The sequence below is a fragment of the Podarcis raffonei genome, chromosome 9 (genome assembly GCF_027172205.1).
Source record: "Podarcis raffonei isolate rPodRaf1 chromosome 9, rPodRaf1.pri, whole genome shotgun sequence".
Lineage (NCBI taxonomy): Eukaryota > Metazoa > Chordata > Lepidosauria > Squamata > Lacertidae > Podarcis > Podarcis raffonei.
This window is the reverse complement of record NC_070610.1, coordinates 23,085,591-23,100,188: the sequence shown is the minus strand read 5'-3', so window position 1 is coordinate 23,100,188 and position 14,598 is coordinate 23,085,591. Positions and strand designations below refer to the sequence as shown.

The 14,598-nt window shown below is 40.3% G+C and overlaps 1 protein-coding gene across 3 annotated transcripts in view; it reads left to right on the top strand.

Annotated features, from left to right (window-relative positions):
• Nucleotides 1–14,598, top strand: part of ATP8A1 (ATPase phospholipid transporting 8A1) — a 71,780-nt gene that overhangs the window by 15,031 nt on the left and 42,151 nt on the right. For 2 of the 3 annotated variants that reach the window (XM_053402833.1, XM_053402832.1), the window contains exons 3-8: nt 2,998–3,097; nt 5,638–5,736; nt 6,800–6,845; nt 7,718–7,762; nt 9,193–9,262; nt 13,700–13,769. In XM_053402833.1, coding sequence (XP_053258808.1) covers nt 2,998–3,097; nt 5,638–5,736; nt 6,800–6,845; nt 7,718–7,762; nt 9,193–9,262; nt 13,700–13,769 — 430 coding nt within the window. Of the gene's footprint in view, nt 1–2,997; nt 3,098–5,637; nt 5,737–6,799; nt 6,846–7,717; nt 7,763–9,192; nt 9,263–11,650; nt 11,725–13,699; nt 13,770–14,598 lie in introns of all 3 variants that reach the window. The other variant, XM_053402831.1, reaches the window with a different exon arrangement.

Genomic DNA, 14,598 nt, shown 5'->3' with positions numbered 1-14,598 from the left:
GGGAATATCCTCAATGGGAGGATATTGAGAGTGCATGCTCCCTGGGCCTCAGGTGGGATAGATCAAACCCTAACAGTAGCTTTATACAGTAGCTACAAATGCAATGGAGATGGGCAGAACTCTGTTGTGGAAGGAAATGGTGTGCTGCTTTTCCTAATTGCAGCTGCTTCCAAAGTCAGCGGTGTATTAGTGAAACTGGTCAGATCATTTATTCATTCATTCAACAAGAAGGTTATAAAAATAAATCATTTTCCTAGGAAGGCTTGCTGAAATAACCAAGCCTTAAGTTGGTACTTAAAACTTATTGTAGTGGGTGCCAGCTTCATATCATTAGGCATGCAACTCTCTGGAAGAAGCAAAGACCTGTCTCACTTATGCAGCAGTTTGGAGAAGGTTAGAAACAGCAGGGGATTCTCCCACTATTTCCTATGTACTTCAAACATCCACATATGAGACGAGACTGTTTCTTTGAGTTCTTTGGTAAGCACAGAGGACTTGGAAGAAAGATGCACTTTGGAAAAGGGAAGGAAAGGCTGCTGGGACACTTGCTCCTGGCATGCTGGCAAGTTATATTGTGGACACCTGCTCAAAGGAGAGAGGACAATATCCCGTTTTTTTCCATACAACAAAAGTGTAGTGTCTAATATGCTAACGCCATCTACTGGATATTGAAGGAAATAGAATGAAAGATTTAAAAACAAACATTTGATGAAGAGCCATGGAGAGAAAGTACCATAGACTTTCTTATGCAAAATTACCTCAGATGAGAGCTTGGGACATTGCAGAGTAGCATTATCTGAAGCAACAACACCTTGAGGCTTCAGTATAAACACATAGGCCCAAGAACAATTTGAATTACATGTGCACAAGTTGTTATGACATTATATCGCATGATTAAACAACTGTGTGTAGTTTATTTTGAAATACATTCTGGATTTCTTCTTCCATATACACATAAAAACATAAGGCTATTATCACACAGCTCCCACAGAAGGATTTGAGATGCTGCATCAGGATCCTGGATTTGCATGAAGTCAAGGCATGGGAGGGAAACAGAAGGGAAGGTAGATTGCACAAACGTGGCAATAGGAGTGAGAAGGGAGAAGCACAGAGGGGGAAAGTGCTGGTTTAAAACAACACAACAGTTTGAGTAGGGATGGAGGAAACTGCGAGAAAAACAGTGGTTTTAAATTACTGCAGAGGTTTGCATAGAATACTTTGGAATATTTGATGGCTCTGCATCCTTGATCTCTCTCACATGAGGCAACTGAGGAATGGAGGAGGCAGAAATTTGGATACAGCAAGCATGGGGTGGCACTTTAAAATATAAGTTTGAGTAAAATGAGAAGGGAGTTAGGAAAGGCCCTGTTGAAAGGCCTTTTGGTGTTAGCTTGTTTGTTATAGCAGAAATGGGTACAACCAGGGCCAGCCTGCACATGAAGGGGGCTGAAGCAGCCACCTATGGTGGCAGGATCCTACAAGGCGGTGCGAGAGTTCCTCGAGGTTTTGCAGGAGTTCTGCAAAATCTCCTCGAAAGCCTCCATAGCCACACAACCCCAGTAACCAAGGCTTTGCAGCGGGGGCACCTTCCCACTTTGCCCCAGGCAGTGAAATGGGACAGACCTCCCCTGGGTACATATCCTTGCTAAAACTTGCAAAGGTGGCTGCAGAATAGGAGAGAGGAGGAGCCATGGAAATGGAGGTGGTGTGTGCGCGTAAGGGAGAGTTGAGAAAAGAGAGGAGGAAAGTGGAGTGGGGGAGAAGGGAATGAATGTGCAAAAGTGGTTGCAAAAAAGCAGGGAGTAGGAGGCATGGGAACTGGTTGAAGACGAAAGCAGAGGCATGAAAGGGTCTGACAAATAGGAGGGGATTGTGGCTTCATAATTGGGCAGAAGGTGAAAAGAGTGCTAAGTCGTTGCTATGTGCAGAAGGATGCAGGAGATTACCATGGGAGTGGTCTGTGTGCAAAAGGGGGTTGAACAACAGGAGGGCAATAAGGAGGTGGGAACATGTTGCAAAGTACCGTATTTTTCGCCCTATAGGACACACTTTTTCCCCTCCAAAAATGAAGGGGAAATGTGTGTGCGTCTTATGGGGCGAATGCAGGCTTCAGGAAGCTATCCGCTAGCTGTGGGAGACGCAGCTCTCCCACGGCTAGCGGAGAGCTTGCCTGCACCCAGAAGCTTGGGGTGTGCTGAGCTCAGCACGCCCCAAGCTTCGGGCTTCGCACAGCGCTCCGCTAGCCGTGGGAGAGCCGCACGGCTCTCCCACGGCTAACGGATAGCAGCCTGTTCTGGGGGCTGGGCTCGGGGGAAGCTCGGGCTTCCCCCGCCCCACCCCCGCACCTGGGGGGGGAAATAATTTTTTTTTTCCTTTATTTCCCCCCCCAAAAAAAAACTAGGTGCATCCTATGGAGCGAAAAATACGGTAGGTCTGCAGAACAGCAGGGAGAAGTGGCTTCAAAAATGGGGTTGGGAAGTTGAAAAGTGAACTTGGTAGTTATATGGGGTGAGAAGGGCAAACTCTAGGAGGTTAAAGCGGAGGAATGATGGTGTAGTTGGTGAGTAGAGTGAGCAGGGGCACAACCTCTAGTATGCAAATATTTTTGTGTTTTGTATTTGGTATATGACTTAGTGGAGCATTTTTAATTTAATTTTTTTAGAAGTATACACCATGTAGTTTTTTTTAAAAAGTGTCCATGACATTCACAGCAAAACTTATGCATGTATATGGCACTGAAAATGGCTGTGTTCTGGGGCTCATTTTGAGTTTTCTTGGATACAATTTGAAGCACTGTGAGAAACTGCAAAATAGTTTTAAGCAGTGACCACAAAAGGAAAAATAAATAATTGTACATTGTGAGCATTGACTGTTCCATAATACTGTCTCCACAGTACTGAAAGGTATCTTATGGATTAGTGCATTCTGAATACAGGGTGCTGTGTGATTTTTATCTCTATCTCTTAACTACATACAGTTTTAATCTCTGTTTCTTAGCACTGCAAAATACAACTTAATCACATTCCTGCCGAGGTTCCTCTATTCCCAGTTCAGAAGAGCTGCTAATGCCTTTTTTCTTTTCATTGCATTGCTTCAGGTAAGCTAGACGAGGTAAATATATATTTAATAATATTCAATTGTTCTATGTCAAAAATAAAATTGCTTTGAATGTCCCTGAAATGCCAGGTCCTCATCCATTCGATTTGTGTGGTGTGGTACTACTTCATGGGAAATGTCTTTGAAATGCATTGTTTTAACACTGGAGAATTGTCGTGTTTATAAACAGTGATGCTTTTACAAATGCATAATGTCTGTGTTCACATGTAATAATGAGCCAACTATATAGGTGAGCTGCAGAAAACTTGAGCATATTGGGCTCATATGCTCCCACTCCTCTCCTCTCCCACAAATTTACTGTCACTTCCAAAGAATGGTGGCTTGTTGTGTCATATGAACAAGGAATTCTGGCTCACAACAAACTGTTATGCTTAAAAACCTGGTGCATATGACAGAACAAGCTGACACTCTCTGAAAGTGAAACTGATCTTTGCCAAAGTCCTTCTTCTGCCACATGGGAAGAGGAAAGGGGAGCGGGGAGCATACAAGCCCAGCTCTTTGCTTTGGCTCACTGCAGCTTATCTACATAACACTAAACCACGGTTTAATGTTCTTACTGATGCTGTCACGTTGTTGTAACAGAAGCTTACTGTACACTCACTTTAACAGTTGTATTTTTCACACTTGACCCAAAATTAATAGGAGAAAAGGAAATTTGTGTGTCTACTCATCACACTGTTTAGAAACTTTGCCATAGTACCTAGAATTCCTTAAGGGGTTGACATTTCTTTCTAGGGGTTGACATTTCTTTCTCATTGCAGTTGCTTCTTCTGCAAGGAGTTGCAGTAAAAATAATAGGGTACCTGGGGACAGAGGGGAATAAGACTGTGTCTGGGCAGCTAGGAGCAAGCCGATCAGGCACCTGGGGCAGCGCATGTGCCCTGCACCTGGGGGTGGGGCCAGCCGCCCCACAGGGTGGAGCAAGCTGGCACAGGATACTCTGCGGGGGGCCCCCAAGGAGTCTGCCTGCCTCCTCCCACTCAGCCGTCCTACAGCTGAGGGGGAGGAGGCGGGCGGACCGTTTGGGGTAGTGCAGAGCCTGCGGGTGCCCAAGCCACCGTGTCACTGAGAGACACCTGGCTCGGGCACTCTGCAGGCCACGCTGTGAGTGCCGCCCAGCATTTTGTCCCCCCCTTCAGTGGTGACACCTGGGGCGGACCGTCACCACCGCACCCCCCTTCCTCCGCCGCTGTGTCTGGGAACGTAGGCTGGCAAACTGCTGCTCAGATATGGGTTGTTGGGAGAGCAGAAGAGTAGGGTGACAGGAGTATTTGGAAGCAGTATTGTGGCAGGAATGTAATGTATGACAGTGGTGGGCAATTGGACAGTAAAGGTAAAAGTAAAGTGACCCCTGACCATTAGGTCCAGTTGTGGCCAACTCTGGGGTTGTGGCGCTCATTTCGCTTTATTGGCCGAGGGAGCCGGCGTACAGCTTCCGGGTCATGTGGCCAGCATGACTTAGCCGCTTCTGGCGAACCAGAGCAGCACACAGAAACGCCGTTTACCTTCCCGCCAGAGCGGTACCTATTTATCTACTTGCACTTGGACGTGCTTTCGAACTGCTAGGTTGGCAGGAGCAGGGACCGAACAACAGGAGCTCACCCTGTCACGGGGATTTGAACAGGCGACCTTCTGATCGGCAAGTCCTAGGCTCTGTGGTTTAACCCACAGCGCCACCTGTGTCCCCTAATTGGATAGTACTTGACATCAATTCTATTCCATGCTTCTGGGTGATGCTTGAGTCAGTTTTTCAAGTAATGGTATGTCTTGTACGAAGAAGCAGGAGACAAGAAATACCCAAGAACAATATGGGAGGTGCTAAGGGGCAAAGTTGGTTATATCCCAAGGTTCAGGAATCTAGCAAGATTAGTATGAAAAAGAAGCTTAGGTGATAGGAGGTACCGTATTGGCCTGAATATAAGTCTCACTTTTCCCCCAAATTCTGACTGTGAAAATTTAAAGATGTGGCTTATATTCGCAACCTTATGGTATGCAGCCAGGAGCATGGGACAAACAGCACTAGGAGCCTGGCAAAGCGGCACCCACCCCGTGAGTAGTCTCCCGTCCTCTCCCCCAAGGCCAGGAAGAGAGAGAATGAGGAAGGGGAAAGGCCAATGGCAACGCAGCGCAGCTCCCCCCCCCCCCAGTATGCAGCCAGGAGCAGCGAGGAATGGATGGGCTTATATTCGGGTATTTAAAATGTTTTTATTTTCCCCCCTCCAATTTTAAAGGTGCGGCTTATATTCGGGTGTTGCTTATATTTGGGCCAATATAGTAGTAAGTGGAAAAAGCTGAGTATTGAGCAGTTAGCAACAGTATCCCAGGGTTTCCCATTTAAAAGTGAAATGCCTGTTGCTTCATTCAAACTTTCAAAATGTATTTGAGAATTGTCATTTTACATTTAAAAGTGGGTTTTTGTATTAAACTGTAGGTTTTGTATTGTTATTTATTTCTGCTTATAATAACTAAATAGTATTTTTCGCAATGAGGTCTACATTTCCGTCCTCTCTTTTTCTTTAGCAAATTCCAGATGTTTCTCCAACTGGCCGTTATACAACATTGGTTCCACTCTTATTTATTTTAATTGTAGCAGCTGTAAAAGAAATAATAGAAGATATTGTAAGTATTTTTTCCAAATAACACTAAATCCTTGTATTTATCTTCAAATAAGGTATATTCTTTAAATTATGTTGGGTTGAATCCAGAGGTACCCTTGTGCAGGAGGTTATATTTGGATCCAACCTACAAGTTTTTAAAAATGATGCCACCATCTTGTAGTAGCTGTTTCAAAATACATTTCTCATACCCTTCTAATACCCTTTGTTTTCTGATATATTTAATTTTTTTTCATTTGAAAAGACCTGTAACTCTTTTATGCCTGGGATGCTGCTTTGTTTTTATATTCATATTGATAAAATTTCTAGAAACGGGGGTGTTAATAAATGCTATCAATTCTTAAAGCTGCAATCCTAGATATAATATTGTATGTGCTAAGAGCAATTAGATTAAATTGATCTTAAGCGTGACAAACTACAGTACATATTTACTTGGAAGTAAGTGGGACTTGTGTGTGTGTGTGTTTCCCCATCCTAGGGTCAAAAGCTGCTATTGAAAAAACAAAAAGGTTGTTAGAATTATGGATCCATTGACTGCCTTGTTTGTGGTATGTGTGTGTGAATATGATGGATATGGGCATGTGTATTTGTTCCTATACAGTCAACTAGGAGGCGATAACAAGATGTAGGTTGATGTGAAGTTACACCATCAGGTTTTCATTGTTGCATTGGATTGTTAGTTGGGAATCAAGGGAAGCCAGTGGTGGGTAACCTCTTTCAGAGTGAGTACCTTATTCCCAGCTGGACAGGATGGGCAGCAGAAATATGAGCTTTGCAATCACTCTCTACTGTCCTGAAAGGATGCATTTGGCCCTTTATCTAGGCAGTGGAGAGTGATTGCAGAGCTTATATTTCTGCTCCCCATCCTGCCATAGGGCAAGAATCTAGTGGCAGTGCTGCTGCAAATGAACCATTGTGCAACAAGAACCCCAATCCCCCACTCCCAGACACAGATTCCTAAATGAACGGCTTTCACTTTTAGTTTCTACCCATCCCCACCCCCTAAATAGCGCAGCATTCTGATATTTCAGTACAGTAGCTTCTAACCTTGTCCAATTTTGTTTCAGAAAAGGCATAAAGCTGATAATGCTGTGAACAAGAAGAAAATTCAAGGTAAAGACATGCCACAGCAATTTTTAAAAATGTATAGTGAAGAAAATTGAAGTCATATGAATTAATTTGGCTTCCATTGTTACTATGACTACTTTTGAAAAGCAGATATAGATACTTGAATAATATGTGCTCTACCTAGAAAGTTGGCTACTTTAAGCCTCATTTGTCATCTCTAAAATGTGGTTGTGGATAAAAGCATCTGTGTTGTTGAGAAGAGTGCAGTCCTAAGTGGGGAGGAGAGGGAATGAAATGATGGGAAATCTACCAGCCAGGTCAGGAAGTGTCCCGACCCCACCCCCGAATCCATTGGACAATTGGTTACACCACCTTCAGGCTGTTGTAGATGAGCAGCCTGCTCCTGGGGCCTCATTGTCTAATGAAGGGTCCCCATTCCATTCCTAGAAAGTACACTTTGAGACCTAACCCTGGCTATTGCCAGTAGGAACACCACTGATGATAGATCTATGCCTGCAGGGCTTTTCTTGGGCATAATATAGGCCTCTGCAGCAAACGTGATCACCCACCCACCAGGGAGCATTTTCTCTGCTGACAGCAGGACAATTCCGTAAAACCCTAACCCCCTCCAGCCAACCTGTGATTTAGGATTGCTTTGTAAGTTCTTTGCTCCATTCTTGAAAGAGAGAATTTTGTGCGAAAATAAAATAAAAATAGGTGAACCACAAACGTTTCCTAGTCAATAAGCATGGTCTCTATGTTGACACATGTTAAGTGTAGAACTGCTTTTATTGATAGTGTGACATGGTTATGATGCATTTTTGTAGTTATTTATAAATTGTTTTGTTAAACCATGCCTATAGTTTGGTTTTATTTGATATCAACATTTGTGTTTTCACTGGTTTTTAATTTTTTAGTACTGAGAAATGGAGCTTGGGAAATTGTGCACTGGGAAAAGGTAGGTGATCTCTTTAGTGTTCAGCATAAAAGTGTAAATACTGGATTTGATCCAAAAATAGAAGAGATGGAAAATACCTGATGGTGCTGTTCTACAGATTCCTGGCACCAGATTAGGCATGGTACTAGGGAGGTTGAAGTTCCGGTCTTAATGCAGGAGCTTACACAAGCTTTTGTGCAAATGAAAGAACATCTTAGTATTTCATCTCAGTCTTCTTGTGGAACTTCTGCACAAAGAAAGATACCAACAATAGAAATAAAGTAAATTAGAAAAGAAAAGCTACTTTTAAATGTGAATTTTATTTCTTTAGTTAAGACCATTTCTGTATGGCTTAATATATGAAATATATAGATTTTCATGCATTTCCACACAGAGGCAGTTTAATACTGAATCTGGCACAAATGCATCCCAGTGCCTCTTTAAAAAGATAACTTGTGCCTTTCATAGTGCTGTGAGTTGGACCCAGTCCCTGTGTTGGAACAGCAGTAGTAATCAACACTGTGAGCATTCAAAGAAACCCTTCTGCAATGTTGCTCTGCCACCAAAGGACTTTGGGGGAGGTAATGGTTTTCCAACGGTTCCTTGTCTCATTCCAAAGTTGGTCAAAGTGGCCTCCTCCCCTTAGTGTCAATGCAACTTTGTGCTAATGAAACACCACAATAATGAATTTATTGCCTCACTTGCTTAACTATTCTGGTACAAGCCAATTCTGTTGTCCATTAAATGAGTCATGTAACCTGACTGCAATATATAGTTAGGGAAGACTAAGAAATGGACTGCTGGAATAAAATAAAAAAGGGTTATGTGTTTTTTAATTTCACTAAATATGATTTAATCAAGTTTACATAATCACAAGAGTGATTTATCTCTCCTTCAGAAGTTTCAGCTGGGCTTTCTCCATTATATGCTTTGACTGAAGCCAGGAAAGATCTTTCTAACCATTATCATAATTATCCTCCTGGGACTCCAATACAGTAATTTTGCTTGGAAGAGCCCATAGCTCAGTGATAGTAGATCACATGGTGTGCATGCAGAAGGTCTCAGATTCAATCCTATCATTAAAATGATCCCAGGTATTACTGCTGGGAAATAATATCTGTTTGAGGCTTTGTAGAACAAATGCTAGTTGAAGTAGACAATACTAGTCTAAACAGACCAAAGGTGTAATCATGTTGCTCCTCCCTGGTCTTTATTTTACTCCTGTGCCATGCAGAGGAAAACCAATCTGTTAAGTATAGAAAGAATATAGACAGATGAGATTTCACTTCCAATTTATTGCAGTGGAACTCTGGTATTTTTGGAACACCTTTGCAAGTTCCAGTTTAAGTAGTTTACCAGTTTTATTAGGCAACACATATTTAAATATAGTAAAAAGATTAAGAGCTGTTTGTTAGTCTCAGATTATTAACCAAATCCTAGTTTTCTTTCAGGTAGATGTTGGAGATATAGTTTTAATTAAAGGCACAGAATATATACCTGCTGATACTGTACTACTCTCATCAAGGTAGAGAATACCCATCAACGCTTCTGGTGTAGAGGCTGGTTTCTCTACCCTTGCACTGACTTTATAAATGCTTCAAGGAAATAAAGAATAAACAGAAGCGCCTTTTACCTCTATTCCCAGTTTGGTTCAAAGTACTGAAATACTGCATTACTGAAATTATTGATTTACAAGCTAAGCAAAATCAACTTACAATGACTGGATAAAGGCCTTTATAGGACAGAGGCTTCCAATCAGTCTGATGCTATTTACACAAAACGTATTTTAATACTTAAAGTTATTTAGAAGACCAGAAAGCATGCCATTGGGGGTATTCTGAGGCCATAGTTTTCACACATGAAAAAACATCCAGTTTCTTCATAACATCAGCATGCCAAATATTACATTTAATATTTGAAAGATTTAATCATGGAGGTTGTTTATCTTTATTTCCTTGAAAAACTTTATTTACAAGTCCAGACCAAATATTTAGAGGATGCACTTTTTTCAAAATCTATTAGACCATATCATTATATGAACTTTTAATAACCTTAAAAGAAGATTTTTTAAGATGTTAATTGAACAATTTGTCATAATGTTTACTTGGTTTTTTGTTGTTGTTTTTGTTAAAATGAGGCATCTATTATTTATACTTTGCAGTATGAATTGGCTTGTAAGGCCAGTATATATATTACCATATTTGCTCGGCTTACTGTCTTAATGGGCGTTCTCTTTTCAATACATGTCTCAGTGTTTTGGGGCTGGAGTTCTAAGGTGCAGGGCGAAGGAATCAAAGGCCTCATCCAGAGCCCTGCTGTGTTCTCACTGGCAGGATAGAAGTGAGAACGTCCATTTGCTGGATTTTTTCCTCTCCCAGTAATTCTAGTATGAGGGAAAGTGATGAGAAAAGTCTAGACTCAGACAGCCACCCTTACTTTGGAACTCCCTGACTACTGGCATCAGGCAGGCAGCTTCACTGTAAAAGGTAAAGATAAAGGGAACCCTGACCATTAGATCCAGTTGTGGCTGACTCTGGGGTTGCGGCGCTCATCTCGCTTTACTGGCCGAGGGAGCCGGCATACAGCTTCCGGGTCATGTGGCCAGCATGACTAAGCCGCTTCTGGCGAACCAGAGCAGCGCACGGAAACGCCGTTTACCTTCCCGCCGAAGCGGTACCTATTTATCTACTTGCACTTTGACGTGCTTTCAAACTGTTAGGTTGGCAGGAGCAGGGACCGAGCAATGGGAGCTCACCCCGTTGCAGGGATTCGAACAGCCAACCTTCTGATTGGCAAGTCCTAGGCTCTGCGGTTTAACCCACAGCGCCACCCGTGTCCCTTAGCTTCACTGTATTATACACTAAAAACACTTTTGTTTAGCCAAGCCTATCCAGATATATAGAAGCTGTCATGTGTTTTAATCTGGTTTCAGTTTATTGTTGTTTTTAATTATTATTTTTTAATCAATTCTGGTGCCGGACTGTGCCTAGCAGACAACCAATTTTGGATTTACTATCCTTTAATAAGTGGACAGTCATTGTTCCATTTGATGCTTGTATTAGGAGATAGCTTTTATTGATTGGCCTTGCCAACTAGCCCAATAAATAGAGAAGAGGTTCTTCTGGTACCCATCCCACATCTCATGCAATAGAAGAATTGCTTTATGTTTTGTTTCTTAATGGATATTTTTAAAGAAAAAAGCTGCAGAGGAAATAACTACTTCAGGGACCATTCTAAACTGGAAGCGTGTTTGCTTTAATTGAACATGAATCCTGCTCATTTTTAAAAAGCTGATGCCCAGAATTTTGGCAACATTATTATTATAATTATCTTCCTCATGTCCTATTCCATTGCTAAAAGAAGGTGTTAATTTCAAAATAAAATCAATTCTTAGGAGAGATCAAGCGGGAGTTTTTATTTTTACATTTAGTGTTCATTTTAATTTCTTGAGAAAATGTGGGAATACTTTTCTGGGAACCTTGGAGAACCATGGATTCCAGTAGTAATGGAGGAATCCTCCAGAAGTGACTCCAGAAGCATCCATATCCTTTCCCCATAACTCAATATAATTCTCAGAGCTACAGTATCATGACTTTGCCACTGCATATCTTAAATAACCAGATGCTTACATTTTAACTATTCTAAGGGTTGTTGTTTTTCCCTTAAGAGTTTGTACCTAAATATATATATTTATTAAATAATAAATAATATTTTAATTATGTCTATATCATTACCATATTTTCCTGGATCCTATTAAAATAGATTTTGAAAAAAAAGCCATCAAGCATTTATTAACATACTTTGTATAGTAATTTCCAACTTTTTGTCTCTTTTTGTCTTTTGTCCGTTTGATATCCTGCCCTTTACTTGTTGTGTTATAATCATTTTAAAAATTTTAAATTGGGATATATAGGTTGCAGTAGGGGAAATAGTGAAAGTGACCAATGGGGAACACCTCCCAGCTGATCTCATCAGTCTGTCTTCAAGGTTAGAATGAACCAGTTTCAGAACAAATGTGTATGTGGGTCCTCTTAGGCCAAAGCAGTGTTTCTGCCATCAACCATTTACATATTAATTGTGTACAGAAATTGAATTCTAGAAATAATGCAGCATTCGTATAAAATAGGAGAGCAAGAGAGGTTTACCTGGGCTTAAGCAAAAGGACTATTTTAGCTGAGTTCTTAAAGACTATTAAGACTGCAATCCTTTCCATGTTTACTGTGGTATATACCCCATTTAAATAAATGGGTCATACTTCTGAGTTAACATGCATAGGATTGCAGTAACAAACACAAATGCAAGCATATTTGAACATCCAGAATTTGCTTTTCTTGCCTTCCTGTTACGTATGTAATTACACCATAATAATGCTATATTATAAAAGAAACTGTTTCTTTGAAATGGTTCAATGTGCAGCTGCCTGTATTGAAATTAGTTAAATCTTTACATCATTAAATACATTCTTTTTAAAGTTTTAACTAATGTCCATATTTATATTCTAAAGAACCTGCTTTCAGTAATTTTATATAACACTCAAAAATTAGCAATTATTATACTTGAGCTTTTATAGTGGACCCTCAATACAAACGTAAATGTTGCACATTTTGTACTGCATGCAGTTAGCAAATAGTCATATTTTTCTTTGTAGAAATATTGCACGATACTTGGTATACTTCAGATTTTGAAAGTCTTTGTGCTGTGATTGCATCTTATTTTGATTTCACTAATCAAAATCCAATCTGATGTCTCTAGTGGAGCATGTGTCCTTTCTTTTTAATGTTTGTGCTGCCTTGTTTATTTTCAAAGTCCATACAAAATATGCAGCCCCATGTTATGCATGTTAACTCAGAAGTAAGCCCACTGACATCCGTGGGACTTACTCTGTGAATAGGATTACAGCCTTACTTTGTATTTATAAAAACACATGAAGTACGGCAGAATGTAAATATGTATCAACTAATTAGTATAGTGAAATAGTCTAAATTCTAATCAGTATTCAGTCATTTACACTTAAAGAAAAGAAGGCCAGAAGATAGCTCAATATCAAATTGAGAAATGTGGTGTGGAAACATTTTGTAATTCAACTAAAGGTTGGCACCAATCACACTGCTAAAGAGGATATTCCACAAAAGACCCTCTTCGGTATCACTGTATAATTCACTTCCTTTAATGATGAGGCATAGAAAAGAGCCCCATTGGAGCAGCTTAAGATATGGCCAGGCTAGTATAGGTTCATTCAAGTAATTGGTCCCCAAGCCGTTTGAACCTTGTCTTTCAGAATCAGATTAATAAGAATATTTCTTTATTAACTGGTTGATTTTAAAAGACTTCTAAACCACTTAACATTTAGGAATTACAAAGTGGTGTGCTATATAGTAAATTTATACAATAAGAGTAAATATAATAGTAAATTGGAAACAAAATAAAATACAATTTCCACAGTTACCAGCAATATACACCCAATAGTCAGGAAATGCTTTGGGGAACTGAAAGGTCTTCAGCATACATTAAAAGCATAGAATAGGCAGTGCATCTGGAATAATGGTTCTGCTTCTGTCAGTTTTTCCCCCATATGTGCTTCATGTTGCATAAATTCAAAGTGCAAAAGTTTGGCTATCTCTGCAGAGTGCTTTATTGTTTTGTGGTATGTGGTTCTGCAGATTGTAGTGTTAGCATGTTGTCAAATATGTTTATTTGGCTAGAATTCTTTGCTTAATATTTTTCTAATAATCTCTTAAGATCTGGAATATTTTCTCTACTTAAAGTATAAGGCAATATGATCACTGATCAACTTTGTGTGGCTTACTATATGGATTAATATCAAAGGTCATACTTTGATAATTCTACAAATGTGAATGGCTGATTATAAATATAATTTATTTTTGAAGATAACATACTAAAGAATGGATATAACTTTTAAAGTGATCAACTCACAAAAATGAATCTTTTCCCCCCCTCTAAGTGAACCACAAGCTATGTGCTACATTGAAACATCAAATTTAGATGGCGAAACCAATCTAAAAATACGACAGGTAAGTTGCTGCCTATCAATTAAAAATGTTTATGTTGCCATAAAGTGTTGCTTCTGTCGTCACTAATGGATAATGAATGGGAGATAAGATATATATAAACGAACTGCCATTCAGGACCAGAGGTGTGCATACAATTCTTCTGGACTGCATAATGCCAAATGATTGGGTATCAAGTGTACTTGTTGCCTCCATTTGAGCAAAACGGGGGTAGATTTCAGTGGCACCCTCCAATTATCTACGCCACAAAAACTGGGACTGGGAAAATTGTATTGTGGAACAGCACATGTACCCCCAGCTATAAGACGCTTATAGTTTATCCACCAGTTGTTGACAGTGTGGTAAAGGGATTGTTACTTTCAATCCCATATTTTAAACCATACCACTCCTTTGCAAATTGGGTTGTAACTTGCTCATATTTTAGTAATGAAAGGTTAACACATAAATGTGTGTTAAGCAGAAGTTGGGTTTCAATATAAAGTTTGCGTCTTTGGAAGCTTTGGGGTGTGAACTCTTGCCAGCTGCCCTGGTGCTTTTGCAGGTGAGCAGCACACCTGCAAACAGAAGTCTTTTACGGCAATATTTGTGTCACTCACTGTTAGTAATCAGTGTGAGAAGGAGTAACAGTCACACAAACCAGCAGTTGTAACTCCAGGGCACACACGCATACACACACACTCTGAGAAATAAGTAACTTGTTACATCTCCAGATTGAGGGTTAGCATTTCTGGGGAACCTGATGCTGATGACATGTTTTTCAAAAAGCATGAAGAAAGGTTGCCAGAAAGCTACCATTGTTACTGTCACTGTTTAATTTAGGAATGTTTTGGTG